Consider the following 16306-nt stretch of genomic DNA (forward strand, 5'->3'; position numbering starts at 1 on the left):
AAATTATTTTATAGTTTTTAGTTTGATGTGCTTGAAAAGCGTGTTTTTTAGTTTTTTTAAACTATATTTTATTATTAATTTTAATTATAGTAGTAATACTAATAGTATGATACTAATTTTTATGAAAATGTACAATTAGAAATTAAGGACTTTTTAACGGGTTTTAATTTTTAAACGCGATAGATTCATTGTATTGTGAGTCTCCCCGTGACCACGATCGCTGTAAAATGCTCGAAAAGTCGTATTAAATAATAAAATGAATAAATTGCCTTTAAAATCCGTTAAGTCTTTAATTTCTATATACCCGTATAATATTATATAAGAAACTAGCTGCACCCGGCATACGCTGTTCTGCCTTGCTCTTATCATTTAGGAGTATGAAAAATAGATGTTGGCCGATTCTCATAGATACCGGATAAGCACAAAAATTTTCAACAAAATCGGTCAAGCCGTTTCGGAGGAGTATGGCAACGAAAACTGTGACACGAGAATTTTATATATTAGGTGGTATAATTCAATTTCATTGAACTAACACTTTAGTTTATTTATTGTATTAATATCTAAAATCTCCGATTTCGGACTGATATAAAAAAGGAGGTTTGATTTAAAACGCCCTTAAATCCTATCCTACTAAAATTATAAATGCGAAAGTTTGTGAGGATGGATGTATGTGTATGTGTATGTTTGTTTGTTGCTCTTTCACGCAAAAACTACTGGTCCGATTGCAATGAAGCTTGGTACGTAGATAGCTGGACAACAGAAATAATACATAGGCAACTTTTTATCCCGATATTCCTACAGACATTTTTTTTTATTTTTTTTTTATTTTATGTGATAGAGCAGGCAAGCGAGCAGATATAATAATATATAATACGCGAGTGAAACCGCGGGACGCAACTAGTTATAATATTTGACACAGTGGTCTTTGAACGATATTATTACGTATATGTTACACTTAAATTCCGTTAATTATTACATTTTAGTTTTATAGCATTCAAATTCTTTATAAATCCGAAATATTTAAAAGAATAGAATACATATTTTGATCCCGCGTCATTTTGACAAACTGAAGCAACGCCTTTTTAGAATGATTTTTTTTTTATGTCACAGTCAGCAATTGAGCTGGCGGGTCGCCTGATGGTAAGCGCTACCACCGCCCGTTAACATTTTGAGAGGCGTAAGGTTCATTACAAACGTTATGCCTCTATAAATGGATTGCCGACTTTAAATTGGGAAGGGATTAAGAAATGATTGGCGAAAGGAATAATGTAAAGGATTGGGAAGCGTAAGGAAAAGGATATGGGAAGGTGAAAAATAGTAAAATTATGGCTGATTAAAACGTATAATACTACTAGCATACCCGGCCACGCGTTGCTGTGGCTGTAATAATAAAAATATTAAGATTATAAATTATTGGTATAATTAATCGAAATAAAAACTATCCTATATGTTAAGTTCAACCAAATTACACATAAAATGTCAAATTTCATCAAAATCGCTTGAGTTGGTGAAGCGTTCATTGGTAACATACATCATGACAATGGATTTTTATGTATTCAATAAGAATGTTTAATGAAAGCTGAATTATTTGTTGTTTATACAAAGAATATCAGCCTGAAAGCGTAATGCTTTGTTGTTTTCTAAATATAGACAGATATTCGTCTGAATATCCTAGAGATATAGTTACTGCTAATTTTTACAATCAATTTATTACATTTCTTAGAGTACTAGCACAAACAATAGACAAAGATAAAGAGCTGTAGCCCATCCGATAATCATTCTAGTCTATGCTAATATATCATCATCATCAGCCCATACTGCTGTTGGAACACGGGCCTTCTATGAGGGTTCAGGCCACATTAAAGCGCGTTGGCCAAGTGCGGGTCGGCAGATGTCATATGACGTGGATCTTTGAATTCTTGGACATGACAGTTTCTGTATGTGGTAGTCGAGCACGCTTCGGCACGAATTGGGCCAGCTCGCACCGGGGAAGTACCACAACCCCACAGAAGACCGGCGTGAAATAGCATTCTGCTGTCTTTCGTTCGGTGAGTGGGGAAGCCGGAGGCCCATATCCTTTTCCTAACTCTTCCTAGTCCTGTCCTCTATTCTCTCAAAAATCCTTTCTTATTCCCTTCCCAATTTAAATTCGACAATCCATTTGTAGAGGCGTAAAGTCTGCAATGGACCTTATAATTCTACAATTAATGTTCATGGGCGGTGGTGGCGCTTACCATCATTGCCGACTGTGACATAAAAAAAAATAACTTGATTGCGTTTGTCGTTTCACATGCGCAGATATATTGAAAAATCTATTTATTTCTTGCTCGCTCGCCTGGTCTCGAATTCCGTCTTATCGGTTTTAATTCGGAGGTCCTCACCACTGAGCCTCTGCTTCACTACATAATATAAAGTCGCTTCCCGCGTGTCACTATGTACGTATGTCTGTATGCTTAGCTCTTTAAAACTACGCAAGGGATTTTGATGGGTTTTTTAGTAGATAGAGTGATTCAAGAGGAAGGTTTATATGTATAATAACATCTATTGAACTACTCCAAATTTAACGCCTGCGAAGCCGCGGGCAAAAGTTAGTTTATGATATGTTTAGGATTATTTCAATTACAAATGAAATGGAGATAGAGTTAGTCAACAATATTAGGCATCTCTGATTCGATTCGAATGGAATATACGAGAATTTAATCTGGTAGTCCAGCACGTTTCGACACGAATTGGGCCAGTTCGTACCGGGGCAGCACCGCACCCCACAAAAGACCGGGGTGAAAAGCATGCTGGGTTTCGTTCGGTGAGTGGGCGAGCCGGAGGTCCGGATTGAGGTCGGGAGTTTGGAACCGTTTTCCGAACCGGTTGTAAATGTTACAACTGTTATGGCGATTCCAAAGTGCTTCTATAAGAAGTCAAATTGAATAAAACAATGTTTGAGTTTAACTTCAATGTATACAAATCAGAATAAGGTCTGAATAAAGCGAGAAGAGCTGTACATTTAGAAATTAAAAACTTTTTAACGGATTTTAAACGTGATTTATTCATTATATTACTAACCCGACGTTTCGAACACTTTACAGCGAGCGTGGTCAAGGGGAGACTGCAGTCTCCCCGTGAACGTCGGGTTTTTAATTTCTAAATAAAAAGTTTTTAATTTCTAAATGTATAATACTCGCGTGAAATCAAACACAAGAGCTGTACATGTTTATTGAATAACAATAACTATCATTATACGATCAACACTTTAAATTATTAAATTATCTCTGTGAACCGCTCTGAATCTGCTGCTTATGTCATCTTCATACATTAAACTCTGATCGGGTTATAGTGGGCCATCCACATTCTCAAAGACAATATTATTTCACAACTGCTTCTTATTTTAGCTTTATAGGAGTGAAACGATTTATAGAAATTTTTATAGAATGAATTGAAATAGAGACGGGATTCGAACCCGTGTCTTATTACATAACCGTAGTAACGCCTAGCTTCACCCGTGATAAACTAAGGTTCGGCCCGCGGCTTCACATGCGTTAAATTCGGAGTAGTTTAATAGATGTTAATATAGATATAAACCTTCCTCTTGAATCACTCTATCCATTAAAAAAATCCCATCAAAATCCGTTGCGTAGTTTCAAAGATTTAAGCATACATATTGACATATGGTCAGACAGAGAAAGCGACTTTGTTTTATACAATGTACAGAAGTTTTACTTATAATACGCCACCAGGTAAATGTTATCCTTATATCTGGGTTGTCTGGGAGAGATCGCTCATAGCTACAAGACCGTCTGTACATATTATTTCTTGTAATACAGTAAGTGGACAATGAAAAAGTACCCCTCTGATATACAAGAATCACAATATATAAAGATATGACAATAAACTAAACGACGTAAGAAAGGATGTAAAAAGGAGCAAAATCCCACTAAAACACATTTTCAACCGACTTCAAAAAATGGATGAGTTAATCAACTCAATTGTTATATTTTTGTCATTGAGACTGCCTCAGCCTCAGTTTTGGACTGGGCGGAGCCTCTCGTATGATTCCATTTAAATCTATACTAATATTATAAAGCTGAAGAGTTTGTTTGTTTGAACGCACTAATTTCAGGAACTACTGGTCCGATTTGAAAAATTCTTTCAGTGTTAGATAGCCCGTCTATTGAGGCAGGCTATAGGCTATATATGTACCACGGACGAAGCCGGGGCGGACCGCTAGTCTGGTATAATTCTGACAATTACTTCATGTAAGTTAATTTATAATGTTTTCACACAAAAATGAATGGGCTGATTTGGAAAATTCATTGATAACCTGAATCTTAACTAAGTGACATATATGTAGATATGTACCTTGGGCGAAGCCGGGGCGAAACTATAATGGGCAAGAATTTATTCATTTGTTGTGAGCAACTTTTGGTGGACAATAAAAAACAATATTTAATAAACGCATATATTTTTTACACAAAATATTCCATTCTAATTACAAATTCTAATCTAAATCTACCCAGCCTTTAGATAAGTGATATTGTTATATTTATTATACATTAATATGTATTTTTTTTTACATTATACATTCCAACATTAAGACCTTGGTGTAGGACGCCATTAAAAAAAGCAACATCTGGAAACGGTGAGAAATTTTCGGCGCATTAAAATTATACACTCTTTGAAATATTATAATATCAAAATAAAATTACATTAGCAATTATATTATATTAATAATCAGGTAAGTTACATAGAAGTCATAAAGCAATACTGATTCCAGGTGGGAAAAGTCAGAACTAAATAGGTGTTCACTTCATAGATCTTTGGCGCGAAGAAATTAAAAAAAACAAACTTAACTGTCATTACTTTCGGATAATCGTACCAGCATAATTTTATAATATTACAAAAATAACATTTGATCTCTTATTGCAGTCGCATATTTTCTACAATAAACGATATATTTCTAATCTCTATCGTAAAAATCCTCCATGTTTGGTTGTAATTTGTCATTTAACCACGCGAATCTGACGTCGGGCATGTCCTCCGCATAAGTTGGGATTTCGTTCGGCCGTGTACCACCGCTGTAATAGCGCACCTGTAAGATTAAACATATTTAAAGGTGGATTGTAAGAAAAACATTATGAATGTAGCACCAAATTTAACATAATGCACTTCAAAATCAAAATTTATATTTTTTATATCCCAAAGTTGCCTGAAAGAAATCGCTTCTAAGCGATAAGGCCGCCAAATTGACAATAGATATTAGTTATTTGTTTTTGTTAACTGTTATATTTGTATTGTACAATAAAGCGTTAATAAATAAATAAATAAACAAATTATTATGTAATATGTTACTTTATACTACGATCGCTAAACAAATGTTTATTGTACACAATCTAATATATAAAATTCTCGTATCACAGTTTTCGTTGCCATACTCCTCCGAAACGGCTTGACCGATTTTGATGAAATTTTTTGTGCTTATCCGATATCTATGAGAATCGACCAACATCTATTTTTCATCTCTTTAAATGATAATAGTAAGGCAGAACAGGGTTTGCCGGGTCAGATAGTAAATTTATATTTATTCCTTTTATGTCTATGTCTATATATCATCAAAATTACATTCATGGTATCCGGTCGTTTCTTCCGCAAATAATTGAAGCAGCATGACCGGAAGTGCCGTGTGCCGCAGGCGGATGCACACTCGCTGCCACAGGAATCGCAGGAGAGACCCTGCGCCCATACCGCTGTACCTGTATGAAGAAGGTTAAGCTAGTAATTTGTAACTGAGTGCCATAACTGTGCTAAGCCGAGATTTTAAGTTTAAACTCTAGAAAATAAACAAATACTAGCCTGTGGAGAAGTGAAATGAAAGTGTTCTCTGTCAGTTTGTTTATGTAATTGCTAACATCACTAAAACTCAAAGTAAAACATTTATTTATTCAATTAGACCTTTTTCTATAAGCACTTTTAAATCGTCATGTTTTACCATTTACTAACGGTTCGGAAAACAGTTTCTAGTGAAAATTCCGGCAGGTCTCTGTAGTTGCCCTTATAAAATAATATCATTATAATATCTTAAATGTAATTTTCATGCCTATAATAAATTTGTAAATGTACATACAAATTATTCACTGATCTCAAAACACGAAATAGAGTCTGTAAGTATATACGTAGTGCTTGGTTATCCATAATAAATTTACATACATCTATATTAATTTATTCTTTGATTTACATCGTATGATATACGTTATGTGTCAACTAACTAGCTATCGCCAGCAACTTCGTCAGCGTGATCAAAATAAATTTTTATAGTGTATCATAAAAATATTAAGAAAATATTTTTACTTTTCGAATGGACTGACAATTAGAAGATATATTTTTGCAACTATTTGTTTAATTAATAAATAGCATCCATTCATCAAATAAACAATTTCTCTCGCTTGTATCTTAATCGGAAAATCATAGAAAATTTTAGACCGGTAAGGCGCCAGTTCGTCTGCCCACTTTTACAATTAAAAAATAATCATGCATTATTTATACAATCTGTAACATACCATAGACTATCTAGTAGACAGTAGACACCTATTAATACATATCTAAAAACAATCCATCGTGCATTAGTATAGGTTGGCGAAGAAAGTATAGAATTGAAGTTAATAGACGAATCATTATCAAGGGTTTGAAGCTGAAATATAGAATGCTATGATCAGATTAAGAACGCCATAGATACAGGTTAGGGCTGCCACACCCGTCAATTTCGTATCATTAAAAAATACAATTATTTAATGGTATTTCGAGGAAAAGGAATGTGTCATTACACGCTTTTTATTAGCTTCACCTGTATGTTTGTTTGTAACCGACTTCTTTGGGCGCGATTTTGACCCACTTTAAACGGCCAGATTTCGTTCAAACTTTGTAGATTTATTGAGGACCGATGACAATACACTAATTTGATAAAATTATTCCATTTTTCAATTTGCAAAATATGATAAAAGCGTGTTTTTTAGTTTTTTAAAACTATTATAATATATTATTTATTAGTCATAGTTAACATTTGCAGTGGTTTTATGCCTGTGAAAATGAATTGTCAACTTTACTGGATAAGGAATAAGGAAAGAATTGATTGGAGGATAATGGCTTCCGATCTAAAATAGACAATACATGTCATGAAATATTTAATCATTATTTTTAAACTATAGTGGCAGCTCTATATGAAAAAGATCAGTGTAGAAACACGAAAAACACCTACATGGAGACACCAATACCTGGCATAATATAATCATTGGATGATCCAGCTTCTTTCTTCATCCACTTAAACTCTGCGTGCGACAGAGTCGCTAAGTAGAATAAATCTTAATGTTAAATATAAATATAATTTAGGCTTAATTGCATGATATCTGTATAGAAAAAAGGAATTTAGGAACAATGCAAAGAACTTGAGATAATTTATACAAAATAACAACATTTTATTGCATATTATTTTAAATGCAATTTTATGATAATCTTACATTTTAATGTATTTATACGTTATAGTTATATGTTGTAACAAGATCTTAATTTTTACATTTAATTCGTAATTTATTAAAATATAAAAGTTTGTATGCAACTATAATTCTTTAGAAATATTCAATGTTTTATTATATAATTATATAATTTCTTTTTGTTAACTTACCTATCAAAAATAATGAAAGAATAGCTGTGATTTTTAACATCGTCGTATCCGAACGCTTTCCCGCCACGGTTGTACAAGATGGCCGAAGTACTAACTGTCACTGGATGAAGGAAGTTCAAAGCACAGCCTTTTATATGAAGCTTCAGTTATTATGTAGGTGTCCGATACGCGTAATAAATATTGATATATTTGGATAAACAAGTTGAAGTTGAGAGGAGTTTAAAATTTATTTTATTAAACTTTCGATAAACATAACATTCATGCTATAATCAATTAATTTTATCTAGTCGATGTCGGTAGATTACAAATAAAATACTATAGAGTAGGAAAGAAAGATGAATAGGAAAATCAATGGTCATTTGAAAAAGCGGATTTGTTTGAATTATCTATTTAATATTTGTTTTATTCTTGACGTCACAAAATGGCGCAGAATCGACCCTATTCTTAGTTGAATTGCCTGTTGTTGTCGATTTAAGCAAATAAAAAAATGATGCAATTCATTCTATTAAAATGTTTTTCATTATATCTAATCATACTTAGCGAACTTTCCGCCAGGCTTTGTCCGCGTGGTCAAAGAAAAATGATATGTTTCACTGCGGTAAAAATTAACCTATGTCACTCTCTAGTCTACCTATCTCCAGTACAACACAATAATTTTACTTTTTTTACGTCAAAGTTGACAAAGGAGATGGTGGGTCTCCTGGTGGGTCACCTGATCAGGTCCCGTGAACATATTTAGAGCCCTTTCGCCTCTTTCGCGATTAATTCGTGGTCGTTTAATAGATTTTATTATACACTAGCTTTTCGCCCGTGTCTTCGCCCGCGTGGATTTCGGTTATGTCGCACGACGTGGTTAGGAGTAGCCTATTGTCTTTCCCAAGGTCTAGACTATTTGTCTAAATTGGTTAGATGGTTTAAGTGTTAAAGAATGTTACATGATTTTATTTTAATGATTTTATGTTTGGCACTTATTGTCAACTGCCTTACAAACTTTCATATCCTATTTCAACCCCTTCTATCCTTTTTTTCTCGATAAAAAGTATCCTATATCCCTTCCCAAGTTCAGTTTCATCCAATTTGGTTAAGTGGTTTAGGCGTGAACGCGTAGCAGACAGACCAGAGTTACTTTCGCATTTATAACATTAGTAAGGATAATATACACCTTCCCTTTGAATCATTCTATTTGAAAAAACCCATCAAAATCCGTTATGTAGTATAAATATCTAAGACTGCTTCACTCTATGTAGCGATTCTTCCGACGCCTCCTTGGTACAGTGGTAAACGCGTGAGCGTAGAACCGAGAGGTCCTGGGTTCGATTCCCGCTGGGGACAATAAAAAAAAATATGTCTCGGTCTGGCAGGACACAGAAGGCTGATCACCTACTTGTCCATAAAGAAAATCGATCAGAAAAACAGATGTATATCATCTGTCCCATACCCCACTAGGGGACACGGGACTTCACTTTTATGTAGTGATTTTGGTTCATTGTGAATGCTAGTCAGGTGAAGGATGAATCATTATTCAATATTGCAGGATAATTATCATATTTATTGAAAAACTTTCAGCTTCGCAGCGTTATAACTGGCTCGCAATATTTTAAAGCCTATAGGCCCAGTAAGTGAACTCTGGTTGAAACAGGGCATAGATTCGATATCTAGTATACATAAATATCTGATATATATCTTGTTCACATTTATTTATGCAAGTACTAGCTGCGCCCCACGGTTTTACCCGCGTAAGTCCATATCCCAAAGGAATATCGAGATAAAAAGTTTCCTATATGCCTATTGCCATGTCCAGTTGTTCAGCTATCTACGTACCAAATTTCATTGCAATCGGTTAAGCAGTTAATGCGTGAAAGAGCAACAAACACACACACATCCTTACAATCTTTCGCATTTATAATATTAGTAGGATAAGATAGGATAGGATTTCACTACGATAAAAAATGTAGACTTAACGTTTTCTAACATCGTAACTACATAAATCCAGATATAAATCATGGAATTTAAGCGCTCCGTTGCGAAGCAACAGAAACAAACAAATAAATACACTTTCGCATGTTTAATATTCGTAATAAAGATAAGTAAGATTAAGAGGCGCCCACAATATTTTTTAACTGGTAATTATTAGCCCGGTTGCCTGGAAGAAATCACTAAGGGATAAGGCCGCCACATATTCTACACTTATACTAATTTAATATTATAAAGAATAAGAATTTGTATTTTTGTTTGTTTGTGTGCAATAGATGAACTCAATAACTACTTGACCGGTTTTAAAAATTCATTCACCATTAGTAAGCTGCAACATCGCGGAGTGACATAGGCTATATATGTACCACGGGTGAACCCGGGGCGATCGGATAGTTATGAATATTTTCTTTTTTTAAAAACACTAACTTTTTGTGACACGGGCGAAATGCTAGTCCTTCTGATATTATAAATGCGAAAGTTTGCTTGGATGTGTGTGTGTTTGTTGCTCTTTCACGCAAAAACTACTGGACCGATTGCGATGAAATTTGATACGTAGATAGCTGGGCAACTGGAATAACACATAATTAATAAATTTTTTTATCCCGATATTCCTAGGGGATACGGACTTACGCAGGTGAAACCACGGGGCGCAGCTAGTATTTAATATTACAGTACAGTAGAAATAAACGTAAACCAGTGGGGTTTACGTTTATTTCTATAATAGAAATAAACATTTTCCTCGATTCAATTCGAAAGAAGACTCGATAGAACCTACGTGCTCTACCATTAGTTCGCCAACTTTTCCAAACGAGACGTCAAACAGTATCATAGAAATAAACAGACATTATAAAAATGAATGCTGTCATAACTAATGCGTTATCCTTGTCTGTAATTTGAGTGCGAATAAATAATATTGAAACTATCGAGTCTACCCACAACGTGTGACAACTCTTTCGTCACTACATAGTATAAAACAAAGTCGCCTTCTCTGTCCCTGTCTCTATGTATGCTTAAATCTTTAAAACTACGCAACGGATTTCGATGGTTTTTTTTAATAGATAGAGTGATTCAAGAGAAAGGTTTTTATGTATAATAACAACTATTTAACTACTCCGAAATTAACACGTGCAGACAGCGGGCAAAAAGTAGTTTTATATATAGGATGTCATCGTATTATCTCAATAACTAACACTTTTATCCTTAACATGAATAAGTAAACTTTCATTACAAAAATCTTAGACACTTGGAGCAGGGTTATCTACATGCATGATTATTGTTGTAAAGGCTAAATATTCTTTGTTCTAAATATTCTTTGTTACTCTTGGTTTAGGTTTTTTACTCTTTGTAACTTTACTCTAGCTTTGTTACTCTTTGTTACTCTTAATTATGAGTTTGTTTGATTTCATAAATTCATGTTAACGTTTGTGTGTAAGTTGTGGTCACATATAACAGGTTGTGCACATGCCGACTTATATTTATAAATGATCTTTAACGTATACATGTAACGACCTTTTGTGATCCTTAAAATAAATAAATAAACATAAAAGTTTTAAAGTTTGTCTATATCTCACGCAGGGACGACTAGTCAGATTCGAATGAATTTTGGCCCAGAGATAGTTTAATCTCGATTATTATATTTTCTACACGTCCTAATACATTATATTATTTACCTTTAGGTACATATATTCAATTACTCGCACCGATAAGTAAACAGCAAATGACATTTAACAATCTGTTTTTTATTTTATATTTTACTAGCTGCACCCCGCGATCTCACCCGCGTAAGTCCGTATCCCGTAGAAATATCGGGATAAAAAGTTGCCTATGTGTTATTCCACTTGTCCAGCTATATACGTTAGAAATTTCATTGCAATCGGTAGTAGTTATTGCGTGAAAGAGTAACAATCATCCATCCTCACAGTTTCGCATTTATAATATTATCATGACTAGATAGATGCGCGGATATCAAGATTCCTGTTTTATCCCAAAGGAGCATTTAATCGGAATTAAAAGTCTCATACCCAGTCTGTATACCAAAATTAATAGAATTAATTAATTACATTGGGGAATCTCGGAAGAGACAAAAAAAAATTAATCACTTTCAAATTTTCACCGCCCTAAAACATTTGCCGCCCTGGGCACTTGCCCCGTCTGTCCCTAGTGTGAATCCAACGCTGAAAACGAGATTATAAAATAGGCATTGTAAATGTTGGGTTCAGCTCTGGAGTTGAAATTTGGGTGACATTTGGGTAAAATAAACTGTCAGAATTAAACAGAATTGCATTATAGTCTAACGAAAAAATGTAATCTAGTCCTACTGATATTATAAATGTGATGTTTGTAAGGATGTGTGTGTTTGTTGCCCTTTCACGCAAAAACTACTAAACTTATTGCAATGAAATTTGGTACTTAGATAGCTGAACAATTGGAATAACATATAGGCAACTTTTTATCCCGATATTCCTACGGGATACGGACTTACGCGGGTGAAACCGCGGGGCGCAGTTGGTATTAATCATATTTTTCAATGTAGAAGCGTTAAATTATAATCCACTAGCTTTTGCCCGCGGCTTCGCACGCGTTAATTCGGAGTAGTAATAGATGTCGTAACTAACTGTCCGATTTTAATAATTCAAAAAGGTATATGAAGTCACATAATTAACATTGTTTATAGTCATTTATTAATATTTTAGGCATGTTTTTAATACCTTAGGATACATTAGCCCGCGTTGTGCCCGTTCCTATGGGGATTGCGGTTATTGACGTGACAACGTCTTAAATTAGGTTGCGGCTCGGAGTCACTCATGAAAAAGTGTAACGCCCGGTAACGTTACGATGAGTCACCGAACTATGATCGGTCCGCCGCGCGCGCAGCACTAGAGAATTAGGCGCATTGAATCGGCGCGTGCTTGTCTCTCTGTCTCTGTCTTTTTAGTAAACAAAATATATTTTCTATAGTTAAAATTTGTGCAATTCTTATTTTCATTCAATTCCTTGTTCCTATTGTGCAATTTAATAATATTCATATCAATAAATATTCTACCGAGAAAAAGACGTTGTCACGTAAAATCTTCGCCCGTAAAACCGACTTTACAGGCAACCATTTTTTTTATACGTATAAACCTTCCACAGCAATCTCAGTAGTTTTTGAGTGTATCGGGAACAGACAGACAGACGCGGCCGGGGACTTTATTTAATATTAAACAGTGATGTAGTGTAAATTTTTAGTTATACGGAGATATACATACCTATATGCACACGTAAATACCAAGAGTACAGACAGCAAAAAAATAAAACACAACAAAAATATCAAAACATTTACTCAACTAAAATAATCACTTTTCCTCTTTTTATCCTTATCGTGTTTCTTCGAGTGCAGCACCAGCTTGCTCCTGGTGATGAACCGCTTCTCGCAGACCGCGCACTCGTGCGGCTTGTCCCCCACGTGGGTCTTATAATGCATCAACATATTGTTCTTCTGCGTGAAACTCTTCGAGCATACATCACATTGGTATGGCTTCACGCCCGTATGTATCTTCTCGTGCCTGTCCAGGTCCGCCTTCCTATAAAACGACGCCCCACATTCCGCGCAATTGAAGTTCTTCACCCCCGTATGGGACAGCACGTGGATACTCAAATGCCCCGGCTGCGTGTACGTCTTCCCGCACGTCGTGCACATGTACGGCCGTTCGCCTGTGTGCGTGCGTGTGTGTTTCTTCAACTCGTATCCGGTTTGGAACACTTTGCCGCAGGTCGGGCAGGACTGGGGGTTCTTTGGGATAATGCGTTTCCGTTTTTTCCTGGAATAGATTGAATTTTAGTTGCTTTCTGAGGACAAAGGGGAGAATTAATTGTGGTTGGAAAGACAGGAGGTTATCGAGAGATTTCCATAATATGAGGGTAGCTTCGGTATCTTTTTTGTATATTTTTTATTTTTCCTACTAATCCTACTAATATTATAAATCCGAAAGAATGTGTGTGTGTTTGTTGCTCTTTCACGCAAAGACTACTGACCCGATTGCAATGAAATTTCGTACATAGACAGGTGGACAACTGGAATAACATATAGGCATCTTTTTATTCCGATATTCCTACGGGATGCGGACATACGCGGGTGAAACCGCGGGGCGCAGCTAATTAGTACAATAAATCATTTTTGAATTTGAAAAACAAAAAAAAATTTAATTAGCAGTGGCTCGAATTACAACCCAAAAAGGTATCCCAATGTAAACACAGTATAATAAACACATCTTCAAAAATCGAAACATGTTTAAATGATACAATCAACTATCGTATGTGGAAATCGAGCACGCTTCAGCACGAATTGGGCCAGCTCGCACCGGAGAAAGTACCACACCCCCACAGAAAACCGGCGTGAAACAGAAGCATGCTACTGTGATTCGTACGGTGAATGAAGGAAGACGGAGTCTCATATCTTTTTCCTTACCCTTCCCAGTCCTTTCCTTAATTCCTCTCGTCAATCCTTTCCTAATCCCTTTCCATTTTAATTCGGCATTCCATTTGAAGAGGCTTAAGCAATCGAACTTACGCCTCTCTAAATGTTCATGGGCGGTGATAACACTTATCATCGGGCGACCCACCAGCTCCGTTGCCGACTAGGATATAATCCCTATACAGAATATACATAAGGAGATTATTTGATCCTGGCGATCCTAATCAGGATAATAAAATACACGTATGAAAATATAGTATTGTCACAGATCCTTCAATAACAACAAATAAGTACAAAGTGTTGTAAATTTTTTGTAAAAGTTTTTGTTAAAAAGCAATCATTAATTTATGTTCAGGTGACTCACTTTTTTGGGGCCTCATCTTCATCAGATATTTCTATCACCTCACATTTGACGACCACCTCCTCAGGCATGATTTCAATTTCCACCAGCTCCATCGGCTGAGGTTCCACCTCTTCCATAATCTGGAAATAATTTAGAATCTTGAATGTATCTTATTTTATCAAATATTACATTTAGTACAGAACTCTTTTAGATGTGGGAGCCGAGCATGCTTCGGCACAAATAGGGCCTGTTCTCAACAGGAAAGTACCGCTTTGCCACAGAAACGGGCATGAAATAATGGCACTCCTCTGTGTTTCATATGGTGAGTGGGGAAGCCAGAGGCCGTTTTCTTTTCCTCACCCCTCCCAGTCCACTCCTTCTTTCCTCTCTGACATTCTTATTGTGATAGATTATTATAAATTATTGTAGTGTACAATTTTTTCTAATAACTATTAATTTAATTAAATTCTGCAGTTTATTAAAGCATTTCAGATTTACATGACCTTTACCTGCAGCTAAAGTAAGAAGAGAATGATGGCTGGCAGATTCAATTAATTTATATCACTTTCTTTTATATTTATATGCCAGCTGCTTTCCAATGAGTGGGATGGTTTTACACATAAACAAATTTTTCTTTTAAATCCCCAATGTTTTTATAGGAATATTGGAATATGAAGTGTACCATAATTTATTCCTCATTACATCAGCTATCTGCCTGTCACAATCCTGTCCACATCAGTGCTGTCATTGTAGAGATAAGCCAAAAGAAACTGACAGACAGACAAACGCACTTAAATTGTAAACATTTATATGTATCAATTGAAAAGTGTTTTTTTTAATAATGTAAACAGACACTTCAATGCTAATTATGTGGTATGTATATTTATTTTTTAATACCAGAGCAGGCTACCGAGCTAGTGGATCACATGAGGCAACGCCACTGCCCATTAGCAATAACAGAGCTGTTATAGCTTTTGTGACGCTGTTGCCGGCTTTCGGAGGTAGTCATAGGCTCTCTTTTTAAATATATTTATGTCAAACGCCTGTGGGTATACAAAAGATATTATATATGTTATCATTTGACATGTAGACTTTTTGTTTGTACACAAAATTATATATATGTAATTATTATTTAAACATTTGAATCTTTACGCTTTTGGTTAATTCTTAAAAGAAAAGAATCCGTTATCTATATAACCAACATTTAGCAATTAATTGTGTTTTTATTTTGTTTAACAACAAAACAATGGATTAGTTCCAATCAATACAATTACGCCCTTCAAACCCTAATATTATATTAAAAAAAAAATAGCACAGCCCTTTTTCTTTTTTCGCATAAATAAACGAAAAATCGGCGGGGTGAAGGACAAATATGTCATAAAAATACGTATTTAGTACTTACCTGACTCGTTTGACCACTTATTTAAAGTTTAAACCAGTGGATAAAACTTAATCGTAACATCGTGTATTCCGGGCATGTATTCTCATGAATTAACCATTCTTTTGCACTTCCATCGGCAATTCCAACAATAAATAAACAATATTTGGGAAAGTTGTTGCTGTTTACACGCAATGAAAAAATTCGATATCGCCAATATGTCAAATTTGACTTGACAGTGACATTTGGGCATTTCAGCTTGTTTTTTTATTTATCTGGTGTTTCTATATGATTCTATCAAATTAACCATCAATAACAATGACACTGTGACGGTAAATGATAGTCTTTGTTCCTTATCAGAAAATTGTATGATCGTAGCTGTACAGCTCATATAAAAGACAAATAATTATTTTGACTAAAGAACTAAACCGTATTATTATACTACTCTTTGAACTAAACCTTTAAACTGTTAGTACTGGATCAAATTTAATT

General features: G+C 35.0%; 2 protein-coding genes across 2 annotated transcripts; both read right to left on the reverse strand.

Moving 5' to 3' along the window:
• Positions 1–4658: 4658 nt before the first annotated feature.
• Positions 4659–7757, reverse strand: LOC119839040. The gene is made up of 3 exons (XM_038365214.1): positions 7667–7757; positions 5614–5744; positions 4659–5083 (listed from the first exon to the last, which is right to left on the reverse strand). Exons 1-3 carry the CDS (start codon positions 7704–7706, stop codon positions 4952–4954), a joined length of 303 nt encoding a protein of 100 aa, XP_038221142.1. The 5' UTR covers positions 7707–7757; the 3' UTR covers positions 4659–4951.
• A 5186-nt stretch (positions 7758–12943) lies between these two features.
• Positions 12944–16057, reverse strand: LOC119839063 (gastrula zinc finger protein XlCGF49.1-like). The gene is made up of 3 exons (XM_038365237.1): positions 15839–16057; positions 14458–14576; positions 12944–13440 (listed from the first exon to the last, which is right to left on the reverse strand). The coding sequence occupies exons 2-3, from the start codon at positions 14571–14573 to the stop codon at positions 12963–12965; spliced, it is 594 nt and encodes a 197-aa protein (XP_038221165.1). The 5' UTR covers positions 14574–14576; positions 15839–16057; the 3' UTR covers positions 12944–12962.
• Between the last annotated feature and the right edge of the window lie 249 nt (positions 16058–16306).

This window comes from Zerene cesonia, unplaced genomic scaffold (genome assembly GCF_012273895.1).
Source record: "Zerene cesonia ecotype Mississippi unplaced genomic scaffold, Zerene_cesonia_1.1 Zces_u007, whole genome shotgun sequence".
Taxonomy (NCBI): domain Eukaryota; kingdom Metazoa; phylum Arthropoda; class Insecta; order Lepidoptera; family Pieridae; genus Zerene; species Zerene cesonia.